General features: G+C 40.0%; 1 protein-coding gene across 1 annotated transcript; it reads left to right on the top strand.

The window, feature by feature from the left end:
* The first annotated feature begins 14,446 nt into the window (after positions 1 to 14,446).
* Positions 14,447 to 15,557, top strand: LOC105907556 (4-galactosyl-N-acetylglucosaminide 3-alpha-L-fucosyltransferase 9-like). Its single transcript, XM_031569926.2, has one exon. The coding sequence runs from the start codon at positions 14,485 to 14,487 to the stop codon at positions 15,550 to 15,552; it is 1,068 nt and encodes a 355-aa protein (XP_031425786.1). The 5' UTR covers positions 14,447 to 14,484; the 3' UTR covers positions 15,553 to 15,557.
* Positions 15,558 to 19,775: the final 4,218 nt, after the last annotated feature.

Genomic DNA, 19,775 nt, shown 5'->3' with positions numbered 1-19,775 from the left:
TTATTATTTATTGAAAAACAAATGAAAAACAGAAGATTTAGCTCTAGTATGAATCATTAGAATAGGTTTAATTATTAGTTATTGCCTCATTTAAATTGTTTAAATAGTTTTACGTGTTAATCATAACATCATTAACACTAACCCACACACCTGGCCTTCCAGACAGCACTTCACTACATATAGGAGGAATTAGGGTGGTGTTGCTAAAATGTTCAGTAATGCATTATTAGATTTTCTGTTTTTCATTTAAAAAAAAAAAAACCCTCTTTATGGCCTGTACCTTGACATTGGTGAGAGGGCTTTCTACTAAAACAGGCCTTAAAAACAACATGCCACATCCATGTAGCTGAGTGCACATCTACTGTTTTTGTGATAGTCATCAGGCCTTCTCTGTTACTCGCTGCCTTTCTCTGTGTCTGCTCCCCTAAGCCTAGGTTTCAGGTGTGTTCGTGGGCGGGACTGTCACTTAACAGCTGATCGACTACACCGGCGCCAAGGAGCTGCTCCTGTGACCCGAGTCCCTTTTCATGACTCTGGAACATTCGACATGGACACAGCACATTCCACACATTACAACTACTGATCACTTTGTGATCAACTTTAATTATTTAATAAATCAATCATTTTGTGATTGCATTCCAAAAGCCTCTGCCCTCCTTTTACGTTTAGGGTTACCCTTGGCCTTAACAGCGATAATGTAATTGTGAGTTGTTTGGGAAAATACATTATTAAATAGTTATTACTATCAAGTGCTGGTTAAGTGTTGCTTACCTATGTATGCTTAAGAGTTTTCAATTGGTAAAACATATTTTAGTTAAATTATGATGTCAAATAATGGTGGTGCACACACCATAAAACAAGTCAAAGTGACATCTGAAGAGTGCAGCCAGGAACTCTTTCTTTATCATGGGATTTAATGATGGAAAAACGTTCCATTGAAATGGCCAAATGACATTGGGTAAATGTATTGTGATATTTACTATCGTGTAACTTAATTTCTGCACATGCAAAAAATTGCATCCTGTATAAAATATTATGTTCCTGTATGTTCTGTCTTTCGCAATTGCATAAACAATAAAACATTGGGTGGTGTGAAATAGTTGCAACGAGTTTTCCAAACACGTTTAGAGAAGTAGATTAGACCTTTGTTAGCATTTCTGTAAAGACGGGAGGAGTTTCACATCTGCACAATAGGTAAGTGTCTGCGTCCGTGTTCGCTGGTGTGAAAGATCGTGACAACTGAAAAAACGTGCGCTTAATTCAGCTCGAACCGCTTAACTTAGAAACTCCGTTCAAACTTTGCTGCGTAGGTCTTGTAAAGGACACTTATGCTATGTATTTTTCATTTTTCTAAACTTTATACTTTTTAAAATATTAAATAAAAACTAATACAATTTCTCCCATTGACTTACATTGGGCCATTATGACATCATGATAGGGTCTTTAAACTGGCTTGCACTTGTGCTTCACTGACACCTGCACCAAGGTTCCAAGGCTCCTCTTCTCTCTGTCCCTCTCCATTCAACTGTATAACTAGGAATATTAAGAGACACCTTCCATTCTCTACTTTTTTTTCTCTCTATCTTTTTCTCTATCCCTCTCACTCTACTTTCTCTCACACTCCATCTCTCTGCTTCACTCCATTTTCTCTCCTTCTTTCAATATTTTCCCTCTTCACTCTCTCTTCTTTCCTTCTTCCACTCTTCTTCCCTTCTTCCACTCTTCTTTCCTTTCTTCTTTCCTTCTTCCACTCGTCTTTCCTTCTTCCACTCTTTTTTCCTTTCTTCACTCTTCTTTCCTTTCTTCTTTCCTTCTTCCACTCTTCTTTATTTTCTTCTTTCCTTCTTCCACTCTTCTTTCCTTCTTTCACTCTTCTTTCTTTTTTCTTTCCTTCTTCCACTCTTCTTTACTTTCTTCTTTCCCTTCTTTCTTTTCTTCTTCCACTCTTCTTTCCTAGCTTCACTCTTCTTTCCTTTCTTCTTTTTTTTCTTCTTTCCTTCTTCCACTCTTCTTTCATTTTTTCACTCTTCTTTCTTTTCTTCTTCCTTTCTTAACTTTTGCATTTCATGCACTGGTATTTCCTTCAGGAAATGCATTTTCTAGTTGTATTTGCACTCTTGGCAACAACCATTTCTATACTTTTGTAAAGTGTGTTGCCACAATACAATGTAGTACTGTAGTTTTACTAAAGTCATTTACTGTACAACATATACGGTAGAATTCTGATTACTGTATATTTACAGTATTTATAGCCTATTACACTATTTTTACAGAATCAACACACTGGCCCACACTGGTGGCAGGGGGAGAATGTTCACTGCAGAACAGATTTGACCTTTTTACTGTATATTGAAACCTGTCATTTTGACTTCTTACAGAACATAAACGTAATGTGGAAAAATGACTGCAATAAATATTTTTGTCTCAGAATCTTTGCCATCTTTGCCATTTTGTCGTGTTGATAGGTCCTTGTTTAGAATATATTTTACAGTATTTAGCAATACAAAAAACAAACTACAATATTTTACTAAATACAAATGTTCAGATTTCAAATACTTTCTGACAGTATATTCCCTAAGTAAGAGTGCCCAGTACAAAACCCAAATTGTAGTATGTTGTCAGTGGTAAAATAGTCAATACTGTGAGTGTGATGCACAAAAGTTGAAGTGATGGTTGCAGAGGCTGATATTATTAGCTGTAGTTTGAATTTTGTTATCCATTGTTAAATAAATGAGAAAACATACATTTTCAATTGAGCCCAAATTGTAGGTTTTGAAGGAAATGTTTGGTTTTGATGGGTATGTGAAGTTTTGAGAAGGTGGTGTCATTCTGCAAACATCAAATAGTGTTTTGGTTATTTCATCTTCTGTTACAGTTTTTTACGATTGGATAAACACTAAAATCAAAAGTATTAAACAATTATCAAAACCTTTACTCAAGGAGCAAAACAACGGCTCAGATTTGCACCACTATAAGCACATGTCAACATCACACTTTTTGCGAAACAATACACACAAGTGATTTGCAAAACACTAAACACACTTAAATGCTTTAGACACAAAAGTATATCAAGAGGTTACTTCCTTGCAATTCCAAAACTCTGACTGTCAAATTACCACACCTATGAGCCGGTCAAATAAAAACACAGCCATCAAGTGCGCAAACACATGATTGCTTAATTGTAGACACACCAAACAGGTTTAAGCACTATAGAAATGCAGCAGATGAGTTCATCTGTCTTCAACCAAAATGGAAGGAGTCAGAAGAAGAAGAGTGAGGGTGAGAGGGGGAATCCACAGAGGAGGAGAAGGAGGAAGAGGAAGAGGAAGAGGCGGAGGCCATGCCAGAGGCATAGAGGAAGAGAAAGACCTGAAGCAGGAGGAAAACGTGCTCAAAGAAGAAGAAGACCAAATGTATCAAATAAACTTGAAAGGAGGACGGGGGCCCATATTCACGCAAGAACAAGATCGAAAATCATAAACATGGTTTTGGCAAATAATGCTATCAGGCTCAAGCCAACATTATCGCTGATGCCATTTTCAATACAGTAATGTCCATCAGGTCTCTCAGTCAACACTGGCACACATCCTAAAAAGACATCAGGATAAAATGAAACAACTTTATTTGTACTGTATTTTTTCTGATCTTTTTTTAATGGAATTGTAACCTGTATTGGAAACATAATTTTACGTTTGTCTGATATTTGCTGAGCTTACAGTGTTATGCACACTACTGAAGTAGTATGAAAACTGGGACATGTTTTGTTGTGATTCTCCATGTTGACATGTTGACTGATTTGGGTATATGGAGAGAATTACAGTTTTTCTCGATTGATTACATTCAAAAACTGGAACTTATGGCACAATGACCACAACCTGTAACTCATGTGCCAACTCCTTAAACCAGGGGTCTTCAACCTTTTTCAGCCCAAGGACCCCTTGGCTGAGAGAGACACTGAGCAGGGACCCCCACCCCCGCCGCCCCAAATTTGGGCCTGATATTCATATAATTTATTTGGAACTAAGTGTCAGTCACACACACACACTCCCCTACACATGTTTGAACAGAATTACAAATCATCTGTGACACACAACTCGTTTCAATTTATTTGGTTTATTATTGACATTTTTTCTCCCTTACAGTTAGCCATCACTCTGTATTCAATTAGGGAGGGACAAAGAATTGAGTAGCTTGAGAAGCTTAAGTATGGATGAAATATCTCATACCTAGTGAGAGATCTGACGTTTGAGAATTCTTCATTCATGTCTTTGGCAACAACATTCTCCCTACGAAGCATGCAGTGCGTCATACATGGCTCTTGCGCCGTCTGTGCACATCGCGACAGATTTTGGCCAGGGTATATCATGTTCACGGAAAAAATTGTCGATCACTTTGAAAATCTCTGAACTTTTTTTTACCTCCAGGCAGCTGCTTACAGAATATAAATTCCTCCTGCATCTCATTTTGGTCGACAAATCACCAAAAAGCTAAAAGCTGAGCGTCGTTTGACACATCGGTGGGTTCATCTAATTGTAGTGCAAAAAAATCTCCCTCCTGCTACAACTATCAGGGCTGTGTCCCGTGGTGACCTTTCTTGCTCATTTATGCTCTGACACACACAAGGAAAGAAAGAGAGAACGTACATGGAGGAGAAGGAGGGGTGAAGAAAAGGAAAAAGCCCAGAAGCTTTTAAGAAATCTAATTCACTCATTACTTTTGAGTACGTCTTTGCGCACACGCCTGTATTGAGACTAATGAAAAGAAAATTCTTGATACATAAAACTGTAGTTGATACGTAGTACCCGTTAATACATAGTGTTGTGAGATGTGGAGTAAAAGATGCCTTTGAATCAGAACCAACCACGTGGTTAAAAGAGATAGTCATATTGTATTAAGTCATACGCGAATGGGGGCCAGTACGGGTACTGATACTGCATAATTGGGAAAAGTAGACAATAGACTGAAGTGGACTGAACTAAAAAAAAAAAAAAGAGGGAGTGAACTGAGACGTGAAACAGAAGTGAAACAATCATATGAAATGGCGAACTAGCGTTCTCGAGTTAGATAATTTTAAATATAGAATGTTGCTTTTTCCCAATTGATAGGATGTTCTGAGAGAGACACACACACATGGTTCACACGCTATACTCCCTGCGCTGAAGAAGGAGAAAGGAGGGGGGCCACATGCCCACCCTGACACATACCTTCGCACACACTTTAGATTACACACACTTTACACACCATTATTTAGCACCCAGAAAATTAGTGGGCAGAGGCAAACCTCTGTCTACTTTGACCCCTGTAGTAAGAAATGATTTGGCCGGATGATTAACTTGATATCCCAGCAGGTACGGACTGGTGTGGAGACAGAAGACCAAGCAAGGCTGTTTGAAAATACTTCCAGTGATCATAGGAGATCAGGTATCAACTGGTATAATTTCTCACACTGTGCACTGGCTAAAACTAAGAAACATGAGTCTGACTAACCTACTCATAGTAAAACAGTCAGGAATAAACAACCCCCTGATAGATTGGCTAAATGATAAGTTCTGGAAGTGGGGAACATGGTTGAGACGAGTGTTTCTAGGAGTAGCAGTGGGAGGTGCCATGCTGATAGCTCCTCGCACAATAGAGAGAGCAGTCAATGGAAAAGATGAGAGCCCAGGTGCACCACCTGAGTGGCAGGCAAAACAAATAGAAACCCTCCCGGTCGAGACACTAAAGGGAATAGGAAGTGTACTAGAGGGAATAGGAGATAGAGTAGAAAAGGAGGGGCTATGTATCTCTCTCACAGACAGTGAGGAAAAGGAGGGAGATGCAGAGGAGCCCAGAGATTGTGGTAACACCATAGAGTGGAGCAAGGTAGAATGGACTGAGCCGGAAGGCCCTTATAATCCTGATTGTCCAATAAGCAACTACTACTGTAAGCATGGCTATGGAGATGGAGCAGGATGGATGTGCTGGAAGTGGTTAGAAATATACCAGAATGAAATGAGAAGATTGTATGAAGAAGCACGAATGGTGAATGATGATTGGGCTCAAATTGTGGGTGAGCCGGAGGATTTTGTTAGACTGCTGCTTCCTGTAGGCAGAGACCCCACACCGGATCCTGAAGTGCTGACTGAAATGTTAAGTCAGCATGAAACAACATTGAATGAAATGTTTAACCTTGGAGGGAAGGAGGTGGATGTCAATTTCTTTCAGGATGAGGCGGAGGGGAGAAAGGAGGAACTGAATGCGGCTGTGCAGAGTGCACAGTCCGACTGGTTCGCAATCATGGAACATTTCTACTGGCGTGAACCACAGATGAGAGAGATGGAAGCATGGGAGAGTAGGGAGAAGCATAAGCGTAAAAAACGTAAAAGGCAGCATTAGCCGACAGGGAATGAAAGTGTGTATGAATGAAGGCGTTGGCTTAACTGTGCTGGCTATTTGGCTCATGTGCTAGGATTTTAGTGCAGGAGTGCATAATGTGCCTATGATCTTTGTTGTCCCTTATCTTTCTGTCTCTCGTTTTTTCCTCACATAAATCGCATTGGTTAGGTCAATTGTACCTATGATCTTTTGTCCCTTATCTTTCTGTCTCTCATTTTTCCAACATATAATCGTATTTTTTAATCATACATAAAGGAATGCATAGTTAAATGTATTACATAGTTAATTTTTTAAGTAAATACCTGTATTATAAGAGGTCTTACTTACTATATAGACAATGATTAAAGGAAGTGCATAACTTAAACTTTCGATTGATGTAGCATGGGCCTTATAGGGTCAAATATATACTGTAGTATTGCATGGTACCGTGTGTACAATATACCCAATTGAATTTTTTATTTTTCATAAGAATAGTTGTTTAGACACTAAAAGGTTGCGCTCTGAGGGCAGACCTCAAGTGAAAAGCGCGAGCGGTTCTACCAAAGCTATGGTAAATCGATACCTGACGGGGGCAGGTATCCCCGCGACAGAGTAGCGCCTGGAGGTGTATTATGCTTTTGCTGTGCTAGAATGCGAAAGGAGGGTGTTTTGATATTATTGTGTAAAGTAATTAAGAAACCACCCCAAGATGTAACCCTGCTTTTTAGTGCTTGCGTGTGTGTGTTGTTGACCTCATAAATGAGGTCAAAGGAGGGATTGTAAGAGAAAATCAAGTTTAGTGGGAGTTCATCAACAAACAGTTCTTAGTATAACATACTAATTCTAAGTTCCAAGAAATGAGGCCTGGAGGCCTGGTAATGGAGCTGTGTAACTTGACAGGGCCCGCTCTGGCCAGCCTAACTTACTATCTTTTAGGTCAGAAAGGTCACCACGGGACACAGCCCTGATAGTTGTAGCAGGAGGGGTGAGAGCCAAGGTCTTTCTCTGAGGCCCTATTGTCAAAGAACTTAGTTAGTTACAGCTCCCCAGGAGATCCACCACTAAGCAACATTGTGGCAACTAAGGGTTAAAAGGAGGATCTGTGTACCATGATATCAGAATGCATTCTCCAGTTGTGGGTGACGGAGCTCTTGTGTGAACTCACCTAAGACTGATCTTGTACTCTTTTAAAACTCAGTAAACTCAACTCAAACTTATTGCTCTGTGTGGCGGTCCTTACTTTGATTCTCTGCAACGAACACGTAGATAAAAGTTTAATTTAACAGCCACTGTGGTCAACCATATGGTCAACCATGGTTTTACCATGCAGGAGGCTGGCCAGAGGGTTCAACCAAATATAAGCCGCTTCTCAGTTGCGTCCATTCTCTGGACATTCAGAAGAGGGAATAGGTAAGAAACACTACTATGACAGGAAAACACTAGTTTGAATGCCTTATCAGGAGCATAGTATTCTTGTATTTTCCATTGTACTGTATCTGTAAAATTACGTAAACAAATACAAAGTGCAACCATTGATGACCAAGACTAATTCCTAAACATCAATACAGTGAGCCTAGCCACAGTGGACTGTGTTCTTAGGCGGAACACCTTGAGAATAAAGCAGGTGTACAGGGTGCCTTTTGTCAGAAACTCCGACAGTCAAACAGTTATGCTATGACTATGTGCAAGTCATATACATTTCCACAACTGATTGCGTCCTATCAGCACTGACACATTACTGTACTGTATTGCAATCCAATCCAATGTTACAGTTTTTCTCGATTGCTTACACACATGAAGCATGCCTCGTTTTCTCAAAACTCTAAACACAAATCCCTAAACCACTCACACAAAATGCAACAACATTCACAACACTGTGTAGGTCTATTTCTGATAGCACATTGTCAATATTGTCTTGAGCTAGAACAGGATGCAGTAGTTTTTTGTCCTTTTTGATTGACTGTACTGGCCTATATCCTATTGTTTGTTCTGTGCAAATCATTTACACATTCATTTGTGTTTGCTGTGATGTATAGGCTACAGCACTTTTGGAAAAAATAAAGAAATATTTTAGTTGTTACTGTATATTTGTGTGTTGTTTTGCGTAAAAACATTATACAGGTATATTTTACTACAGGAGTAAGCGTATAGTAACATAATGTTCCTGATAAGGCCTTCATACTGGTGTTTTCCCATTTCATAGTAGTGTTTTCCATTGAGCACATCAGTGTTCAATCGATGCTTAGAATGTCTACTCATATAATGGGCTGTGTTTGTCATTAGAAAACAAAGTACCCTTTTGAGGTGACATAACACTGTTTTGAAAGCAAAGTTGCCTTTTGCAGGATGTATAAAGGGTTTTGCATTTTGTGTGAGTGGTTTTGGGATTTGTGTTTAGAGTTTTGAGGAAACGAGGCATGCTTTAAAAAAATGTGTGTTAGCAATTGAGAAAAACTGTAAAGCAGGTGTACAGGGTGCCTTTTGTCAGAAACTCCGACAGTCAAACAGTTATGCTATGACTATGTGCAAGTAAGTCATATACATTTTCACAACTGATTGCGTCCTATCAGCACTGACACATTACTGTACTGTATTGTAATCCAATCCAATGTTACAGTTTTTCTCGATTGCTTACACACATGAAGCATGCCTCGTTTTCTCAAAACTCTAAACACAAATACCTAAACCACTCACACAAAATGCAACAACATTCACAACACTGTGTAGGTCTATTTCTGATACAACATTGTCAATATTGTCTTGAGCAAGTTTTTTGTCCTTTTTTATTTTACATTTTTCTTTCTTTTTTTGTTGACTGTACTGGCCTATATCCTATTGTTTGTTCTGTGCAAATCATTTACACATTCAGTTGTGTTTGCTGTGATGTATAGGCTACAGCACTTTTGGAAAAAATAAAGAAATATTTTAGTTGGTACTGTATATTTGTGTGTTGTTTTATATTTGAGTAAAAACATTATACAGTTATATTTTACTACAGGAGTAAGCGTACAGTAACATAATGCTCCTGATTAGGCCTTCATACTGGTGTTTTCCCATTTCATAGTAGTCGTTTCCATTGAGCACATCAGTGTTCAATCGATGCTTAGAATGTCTACTCATATAATGGGCTGTGTTTGTCATTTGAAAACAAAATACCCTTTTGAGGTGACATAACACTGTTTTGAAAGCAAAGTTGCCTTTTGCAGGAGATATAAAGGGTTTTGCATTTTGTGTGAGTGGTTTTGGGATTTGTGTTTAGAGTTTTGAGAAAATGAGGCATGCTTTCAAAAAATGTGTTTAAGCAATTGAGAAAAACTGTAAATAATATTTTCAGTCTGCAGCATTGGTCTTGTGTAGTGTTTGTTGAATTTATTGTATATTTGCACTTTCTCTGTGTACTTCACTTACACTACTCTAATCACTGAGAAGTAGAATTGCTAAAAGTGTTTTAGGTTTATAACAGCAGTGTGTAACTGGTACAAACATAATTCAGTCATATGCAACATGTGTGTTTCATATGGTAACAAAGTATGGTTTTGTTAAATTAGTGTAGCAATTAGTATAGTAATTAGCAATGGATCTGAGGTGTTGTACTAATTGTGTGAGGTGTTTTGAAAAAAACAAAAAACGATCAAAATCGTGCTTAAGCAATCGAGAATAACTGTAACTCATCTGCTGCATTTCTATACTGCTTTAACCTGTTTGGTGTGTCTACAATTAAGCAATCATCAAGCACTTAATTGCTGTGTTTATTTGACAGGCTCAGCGGTGTGGTAATTTGACAGTCAGTGCTTTGGAATTGCAAGGAAGTGACATCTTGATATACCCCTGTGTCTAATACAAGTGTGTTTAGATATCGCAAAATTAAGTTAAATAACAATAATAAATAAACCATTATTTTCTTGGGGGTGCTATGGCTAATCCAGGGGGAGCTATAGCACACCCTAGCGCCCCCCTGGCGCTGCCCCTGGGCGAAGGTGTGTCGTGGCATTTACCCAGAAATGCAGGCAGGCCAGTCCATTACCCTCTTCTTCCCCAGCCATGCCTTTGAAATGTGTGCAGAATGTGGTTTTGCATTTTCTTGTTGAAATATGCATGGGTGTCCCTGGAAAGGATGTCCTCTTGAAGGCAGCATATGTTGCTCCAAAATCTCTACTTTTCGGGATTAATGGTGCAATCACAGAAGTGTAAGTTACCTTTGCCAAGGGCACTGACACAACCCAATAACATGAGAGTCCCTAGCTTTTGGACTTCTTGCTGGTAACAGTCTGGATGGTCCTTTTCTTCTGTGGTCCGGAGCACACGGCATCCATTTCTTCCAAAAAAGACCTTAAATACTGATTCATCTGACCAACATACACGTTTCCACTGTGTGATGGTACATCCCAGATCCCTCCGAGCCCAGAGAAGTCGAAGGAGCTGAAATTCCTCCTGATTCCTTGAATCTTTTAATTATGTTGTGCACCGTGGAGGGTAAAATATCCAAATCCCTTCCCATCTTTCTTTGAGAAACCTTGTTTTTAAACATTTCAATAATTTGCTCATGCATCTGCTGGCAAACTGGCGATCCTCGGCCCATCTAAGGACTAGGCCTTTCCTGGGAGCTGCTTTTGTGATGTGATTCTCCATGTTGACATGTTGACTGATTTGGGTATATGGAGAGAATTAAATAATATTTTCATCAGTCTGCAGTATTGGTCTTGTGTAGTGTTTGTTGAATGTATTGTATATTGGCACTTTCTCTGTGTACTTCACTTACACTACTCTAATCACTGAGTAGAATTGCTAAAAGTGTTTTAGGTTTATAACAGCAGTGTGTAAGTGGTACAAACAGAATTCAGTCATATGCAACGTGTGTGTTTCATATGGTAACAAAACAAGAGTGTTTAATTTTGCAATGGATCTGAGGTGTTTTGCTCATTGGGTGTGTGGTTGTGCTAATTGTGTGAGGTGTATTGAAGAACAAAACCAAGCAGTCAAAATTGTGATTAAGCAATCGAGAAAAACTGTAAAAAAAAAAATACTTTAAAAATTTTTATTTTTTTATTTTAACTCTAACATGCTACATATGTGCGTGCGTTCTGGTTCGTATGTTTTCTCCCCCTTCAAATTACAATCAAATTCCATGATGTTGTAATGTCGTTGTGGGAGGTTTCATAAGGACGAGGAGGGACAAAGTAACATTGTTCCAGTGTTTCTCAAATTATATGTGAACGATTTTCTCCAGGTCTATAAATGCAGCTGTTTTTGACAGCGGACAGCTGTAGTTTGTAAGTCACTAAATATTGGCTTTCTGTTTCTTACGATCTTTTTGTAAGTTACATTAAATTAAAGAGTTACTTTCGTCACAACTCTCCCCTTCTACTTAAAAGCAGTGCACGCGCGTTCATGCTACGTGCAAAATATTGCTGTTGCTGTTTTCCAAAGAGCTCCATTTCAAGCTGGCATCAACTCCTGTAGGTACGTGGCGTTGTCCTTGAATTATCTTGAATACCTCAGACTCGATTTATTTGTGATTTGCAAAACTTTGTCTTTGATGGCGTGTGATGGGGAAAACATTGCTGAATGTATAGAATGTTTCCGTTTTTCTTCACATATGAAACAACAGAGCAGTCAAGATCATACGTTGTGAATAACCCTATGCATGGCGTCTGTTGTGAATAACCCTAAGGTCATGGTGGCTGTTGTGAATAACTCTATGGGCATGGCGGCTGTTGTGAATAACTCTATGGGCATGGTGGCTGTTGTGAATAACCCTATGGGCATGGCGGCTGTTGTGAATAACCCTATGGGCATGGCGGCTGTTGTGAATAACCCTATGGGCATGGTGGCTGTTGTGAATAACCCTATGGTCATGGTGGCTGCTGTTGGTTCTGGCTGGGGTAGATGTATGTGTTTGTACAACCCCAAATCAGAAAAAGTTGGGACGGTATGTTAAATTAAAATTAAAACTGAAAACAGTGATTTGGTAATTATCTTTGACTTGTATTACATTGAAAACAATACAACAGCACATTATTTTATGTTTTACCTCATGAATCGTATTGTTTTATAAAAATCTACACTTAATTCAATTTCGATTCTTATTCAACATATTTAAAAAAAAAGTTGGGACAGTAAAATGTACCACTTGGTTCTCTACTACAACACCTCCCCACCATATCGTCTGTCATCTCTTTACATATTTGCTCTCAAACGCGTCTTTGGGGTCCATGAAAAGCGATATACAAATCGATTGTATTATTATCATTAGGGCTGAAACACACCAAACGCGTTTCTAAAAACGTAGACGCTTCAAAAACATCTTGGCAAAGTGCGGCGGGGAAAACAGCCGCAGAGGCACCAGGCTGTTTTGCCCGGCGCCTAGGAAGCCGAGCTGCGTGCGCAACCTGCCTGGGCCGAGTGTGACATTGATGAGCGGTGCGCCTCCGCGCCTTGCGCTGGAAAGTTGAGAATAGTTCAACTTTTAAGCGCATCTAAAAAACGCTAGAAAGACGCAACGCGTGGCGGAGAAAAGGCGCACACGCAAGGCGCGCCGTACCATAGGAAACAATAAACCATTATTTTCTTGGGGGTGCTATGGCTAACCCAGGGGGAGCTATAGCACACCCTAGCGCCCCCCTGGCGCTGCCCCTGGGCGAAGGTGTGTCGTGGCATTTACCCAGAAATGCAGGCAGGCCAGTCCATTACCCTCTCCTTCCCCAGCCATGCCTTTGAAAATGTGTGCAGAATGTGGTTTTGCATTTTCCTGTTGAAATCACAGAAGTGTAAGTTACCTTTGCCAAGGGCACTGACACAACCCAATAACATGAGAGTCCCTAGCTTTTGGACTTCTTGCTGGTAACAGTCTGGATGGTCTTTTTCTTCTGTGGTCCGAAGCACACGGCATCCATTTCTTCCAAAAAAGACCTTAAATACTGATTCATCTGACCAACATACACGTTTCCACTGTGTGATGGTACATCCCAGATCCCTCCGAGCCCAGAGAAGTCGAAGGAGCTGAAATTCCTCCAGATTCTTTAAATCTTTTAGTTATGTTGTGCACCGTGGAGGGTAAAATATCCAAATCCCCTCCCATCTTTCTTTGAGAAACCTTGTTTTTAAACATTTCAATAATTTGCTCATGCATCTGCTGGCAAACTGGCGATCCTCGGCCCATCTTTGCTCCAAAAGGACTAGGCCTTTCCTGGGAGCTGCTTTTGTACCAAATCATGATTACAATGACCTGTTGACATCACTAGTTTCAAATCACATCATTATTTAATGATTCTACCTCATTACTACCTCTAAATTGCCCCCGTCCCAACTTCTTTTGGAATGTGTTGCAGGCCTGAATGGCAGGAATGGATGTATATTTACAAATTAAATGTAAATAGTTGACCAGACAAAACATGAAATATCTTGTGTTCATACTGTCAAGTGTTGAAATACAAGTCAAGGTACATTTATAAATCACTGCTTTCGTTTTTTATTTGCATTTTCTATACCGTCCCAACTTTTTCTGATTTGAGGTTGAACTTTTTGGGGGTGCTTCAAAAACGTATAGAATACCTCAATGGATCATGTGGGGTCAGTCTCTCGTATAGCAGTACAACACTGATTGTGTTAAAAGGCATACTTGTTTGTCTGGTGGTAAGTGTGCAATGTACCTGTATATAGTACGTCAGTGATTCTTTATCTTTTCTCTGCCAAAGGCACACTTGTCTCAGGGCAGTATTGAGCCAGCTGATAAGGTCTAATCTAACTATTTCATTCATTTCCTCAAACTTCTCACGGGTCAAATTGATTGGAAGTTGAATAGATACAATTGACAACGCCGTAAAAAGCTTTGTTTTGATTGAGTGCAGTCTGTGTGGGTCTGGAGGGGGGTTTGCAAATAACTAAGATAGGGTCTACACCCCCCCTGTTCCCCAATATGTGCAAAGATACAAGACATACAAATCAAACACTATCTATTTTGTTTATTACATATCAAGAAAGCCATTGAGAAGATGAGTTGAACACATTTGTATACTTAGGTTTGCATATGTAACATAAATACATTAACATTGCAGAATACATTATGTGAATCCTAGATTACAATTTTGTAAACATATTAACAACTCATTGTAAATATTTCTTTAGGAAGCCATGATGTCCACATACTCTCACAAGATAATTATCTTGACCTTCCTTGCGTTCTCTGGCCTGTGCTTGGCATACTTCATGCTGTTTTCCGGCCACCCAGTCTCTGATGTGGAGGACCAATCGCCTGGGCCTGTGGCAATGAAAGACCTGGATAAGCCCATTCTTTTAGTGTGGTTCTGGCCTTTTGGTATCCAAATTGATCCTGCAGACTGTGAGACCTACTTTAACATCAATAACTGTGTTCTGACAGGTGATAGGTCCTTGTACAATGTATCCGATGCTATCATATTCTCCCACAAGAGTATTCAATGGAATCTCGCAAACATGCCTCATGCTCCTCGGCCAGACTTCCAGAAGTGGATCTGGTACCATGTAGAGTCTCCAAGAAACACTGTCAGGAGAGCGGGTTTTGGTGGCCTATTCAATTTGACCCTTACCTATCGGCGTGATGCCGACATAACCGTGCGCAATGAAGTAAGCATCGCGAGGACGGCTGAAGAGTTTGTCGTTCCCAGGAAAGACAAAATGGTTTGTTGGATCGTGAGTAACATGAGCCATCGCACCGGAACAGCAACACGGACAGCATATGTCCAAAACCTGACCAAATACATAAATGTGGAAATGTATGGCGGAGCTTCAAAGCGCCCGTTAAGCCCCGACGAGTACTACCCCACTATTGCCAGTTGTAAATTTTATCTGGCCTTTGAGAACTCCCTATACCAAGACTACATCACAGAAAAGGTCAATGGACCTCTGGTCGCTGGGACTGTACCTGTAGTCATGGGTCCTCCAAGGGAGAACTATGAACAGTTTTTTCCTGCAGACTCCTTCATCCATGTTGATGACTTCTCTGATCCAAAGGCATTGGCTGAATACCTGCTTCAGTTGGTTCTGAATGATGACATGTACAAGCAATACTTTAGATGGCGGAAATATTTCAAGGCCACACCTCACCTTACGAAAAGAGAACAAGAATTCTTACAACCTCTTTGTGAGGCATGTGAGCACATAGGTACAGACAATAGCTTCAGTGTAGTCAACAACCTCAATGAATGGCAGTTTGGTCTTTAATAATAATTCATTCAATGGGAGAGACAAGCATAGGCTGCAGTAGTTAACATAATAAAATCAATGCTTGTACTGCATTCTTGAATACAATACTAGTGTGACATATATTGTTCTATGTTGTCCTCTTTAAAAAAGAAGACAAACAAAATGAAATGTATTATTATGTTAAAAACGAATATTCCCCAAATGAGTAAAAAACTAAATGTATACAATAAAGCTACATACATAGATAATACATTAAGTGTATTTCTATGAATACATGGTTTGACAAATGACAGCAGGGAGGACGTCCAGGAATGACCACAGGGAGCAAGAACACAATCTAGCCTTGCAGCTCTCCTCCAAGCACAACTCTTGAGTCCAAACGTTTGACTGCACAACACCACACTGATGACTCCTCATGGAGACTGTTGAGTTTTGGGAACTACATTGTGGTCTCTGTAAAGATCTCTCCCTCTCTCCCTCTCTCAATCTCTCTCTCCCTCTCTCCCTCTCTCTCTCTCTTTGTCTCTCTCTCCTTGTGCATTTCTTAGATTTACAGATTATAATACAGATTATTATATTAACAATTTACATTATATCATCCATACATCAAAGTTGTAGGTTATTTTTCTTTTCATTTCATTTTGTTATTTACATGAGCAACCAGTGTTGTGCTGATTTGTATTCGTTACTTATAACATTACTATCCCTTTATTTGTATGGTCCGATCACATAAAACAAAGCAGTCTACTGTCATAAGTGTTCAGTACTTCTTTAAAAAAAACTTTTGATGATGTTGTATAATCTGTGTATTTTCTCTGCATTGTGATTTATGCCCAATACACCTGTTACTCCTAAAATTGCATGCAATGTATTCAAGATGTTTGTGTATAGTCGTCTGAGTTTTTGTCATGCCAGTTAATTCATCTTTTACTTCATTTATCTGATTAAACGACTACAATTTCACTTTTGGGTAATGCCTTGTTTAACCTTATTTACCATGTCAGTCGAATTTAACCTGTCTTGTAAATGTGTATGTGTGCAAGATGCATTTGCAAGGGTGAGTGAAAATATGAACATTTTGGTGACAATTATAGCAGAATCATGTCAAGAAATGTTTTGCCGCTTGATAGCATTGATGACCATGACAACCACCTGTCATTTTATGGGGACAGTATTGGTGAGGCTGGCAGCTCCCAGTCCAGTCTGGATAATGCCACCGGTGACAGGGCTGTTTGGTGGGTTGCTGGTCTTCCTGGTGTCTCTGATAAACATTGTGGCAACACAGGGGATTCTGTGTCCTGTGTGTGCAGTGACAGATGTGTGTGTTGATGGATCCCTTTATGCTGAGGGGGTGGGGTAGACTCCTTAAAGGCTCATAACACAATGTCTGTTCAGGATGGATCACCAATGTTTGTTCAGTGGGTGGAGAATTTTTTTTAGAGGAGCTCACTGGAATGTCCACATTTTAAAATAAGTTTGAATGTTTTCCTTTGTTTCTTAAATCCCTCTTCTGTCTATTGCATTTGTCTAACTTCAATTCTTATGCCTCCAATCGGAAAACATACTCCCGCCCACCGTCTAGCCCAGTTTCGACAGTTCTGCAGGTATTGTGAAGAAGACCATTGAGCAACAACATAAAAAATGGCAGACCATGTGCAGACATGTACTGTTCCAGGCTGTGAAGGGGGTGTTGGCACTTTTCATACCCTTTCCAAAGGAGTGAACTGTCTATATTACTATCTTGAACAGGACCTCGAACATTAACATTAATTCAAAGTTGTTAGTGTGCTCTGCACATTTAACTCTGGACAGTTTCTCAAACCTGAGACAATATCCGGCTGTTCCAGGAACCTCAGTCACCGGCGTCAGTGTATCTGGAGAGAGTTGCACATCTGGACTGGTCAGGTCGATACACTGCCTTCTAGGGATAAGTCTGACGTTCCCAGTTTTGAGTCATTAAAAGGTTATGTTTGAATTTGCTTCCTCTGTGGGTCAAGGGCCTGTCGGTAGACGATGGGTGGTAAGCAGACAATCAGTGGTAACTGGTCTCTGATTGGTTAAAACCAGTCACCTGACCAGAATAACTTCCTGTTACCACCGATTGTCTGCTTAGCACCCATCGTCTACCGACAGGACCTTTCCCTTCCTCTCCTCCCTGTGAAGCAGCTGCTTCTTCCAGGGAGGGGTCATCCTGCTCCGGAGCAGAGAAGGAGGGGAGCGGCACTGCAGCAGCACTTAGGGGCGCGTGATGTTTTGATGGTCCGTTCAGGAGGAGAGGATGGCTGACATGTCTGTTGTGGAGTCGGATGGCTATCTGCTCCACCCACAAGAGGAGGGGCAGGTGGGGCACTAGCGGTAGACCATGTTGATGAGGCTGGAGGGGAGGAAGGGGCCTGAAGAACTGGATCAGTAGGCTGAGGGCTTACTGTCTCCCTCTGAGGGGCTGCTGAGGGCCCATAAGGTCAGCCCAGATCTTCAGGTACAGAATCATCTACACTGTGTGGGGAGCTACAGAACATACTGGATGCAGACCAGAGGCACCTTGTGAATCACCATGTATGTGTTCATGTGGATAGATTTGCAGTCAGGGGCTCCTTCTTGAGAATACTCACAAGAGATCAGTGTTTCCTTTATGTGTTTCCTCACTAAAAGTCTTTGGTATTATATTGTATTACATTATATCTTATGTCGAGTGTATTTGTACATTGATTTATATGGCTACTCTATATCTCTTATAAATTATATTTAGCTGTATTTTATTTTTTTCTCTCTCTATATATATATATATATATATAAAAGCAATTATGTAATTGTAATTAGAATTGTGTAATTAATTGTTTGTTATGTTTTGTCAAACCATCAATATAACATACCATACCAAAGAACATGACATCAACAGCAATAATAATAATAATAATAATAATAATAATAATAATAATAAACAACTAATCATGCCTGAGGTTGCATGCAGGACCAATGGGGAGGGGCAAGATATTGTGCTACCAAACCCAGGTAAGACAGTTGACCAATAGAAGAATACCTGGTGGCCCAAGGTGTGAAATGCAAATGTTCATACATAACATATATACTGTATAGGCCTAAAGCATCGCCCAATTGCACCAATGCTGTTGTTAGCCTAAGCTTTATTTCTCTGCTTTAGTAGGCTTATCATAATCAGATAAATATCTCACCAGAAAACAAAATACATCCTTTCTTACAGCACTGAACTATGGGGCCCCCTAAGGGTCATGGTGGTGATTTTTTTCAGAGATATTATTGCACTTTCAAAGCAAACATTTTGCAAAGGAATGCAAAGCTATTGCGAGGGAAAGCAAAACTGCAAGGGAATGCAAACCCTCTGTGAGGAAGGGCAAAAGTAGCTCTGAGAAAAACACTCCTAGGAGGCTCCGTACTTAACACTCCATTGAATTTGAATGTGTCAACTTTAAGAAGGCTTCTTACCCATTGAGAAGATCTATTCATGTTTCTGCGACTTGCATTGCTATAAAGGCCTATTTGTGCCCAAACTCTGTGAAGTGAAAAGCATTTCAGCATATTTGTTCACCTGCATCTGCTTTCAAGCTGGCCTGGTAGAGATGGAAAAAGAAGGGGGGGAGTTGTGGCAGAAGGGGAGGGAGGAGAAGGGGGGGGGGGGGGGGACAATCAGGAACATGGCAGATGAAATCATACATGTATCAGGATGAGTATTCTAGCATGCATGTGGTAAATGTCCACAATACAATACAAACATAACATGGTATATACATGATACATACAAAATTGGTGGATAAGAGAGCATTCAAGTATTAAGTGGGTATACAGTGCGATTGTAAGGTTACTTTTAAAAGGATAAGTAGCAATTATTTACATTGTAGGTAAATGCTAGCACAGGGTATGGGGTGTATGACAGTGTGGTGTGGGGGCGGGTAGGTGTACCCCGAGGGTTTCTACAAGTAGATCAGGTGGAGCCCAACTGACAGGATCTACTTGTAGAAACAGCAAAGCACATGTTAACCAAAATAACAGTGAAATACATAGGCCTATTTCACTGGCTTCAATTAGAATCTACAATCCCGACAGTCAGACATCAAAATCATGATCGACCTTTCAATTTTGTATTTATTTATTTATTTTCATACCATTCATAACGAGCGGTAGCCACTGGACTTTTACTTTGACATGTTTTCAACAGTTTGAAAACGGATGTCTTATTTAGGCTAGTGTAACTGCGCTCTGGAAAC

The sequence above is a fragment of the Clupea harengus genome, chromosome 7 (genome assembly GCF_900700415.2).
Source record: "Clupea harengus chromosome 7, Ch_v2.0.2, whole genome shotgun sequence".
Lineage (NCBI taxonomy): Eukaryota > Metazoa > Chordata > Actinopteri > Clupeiformes > Clupeidae > Clupea > Clupea harengus.
This window is presented reverse-complemented; position numbering and strand designations above follow the sequence as displayed.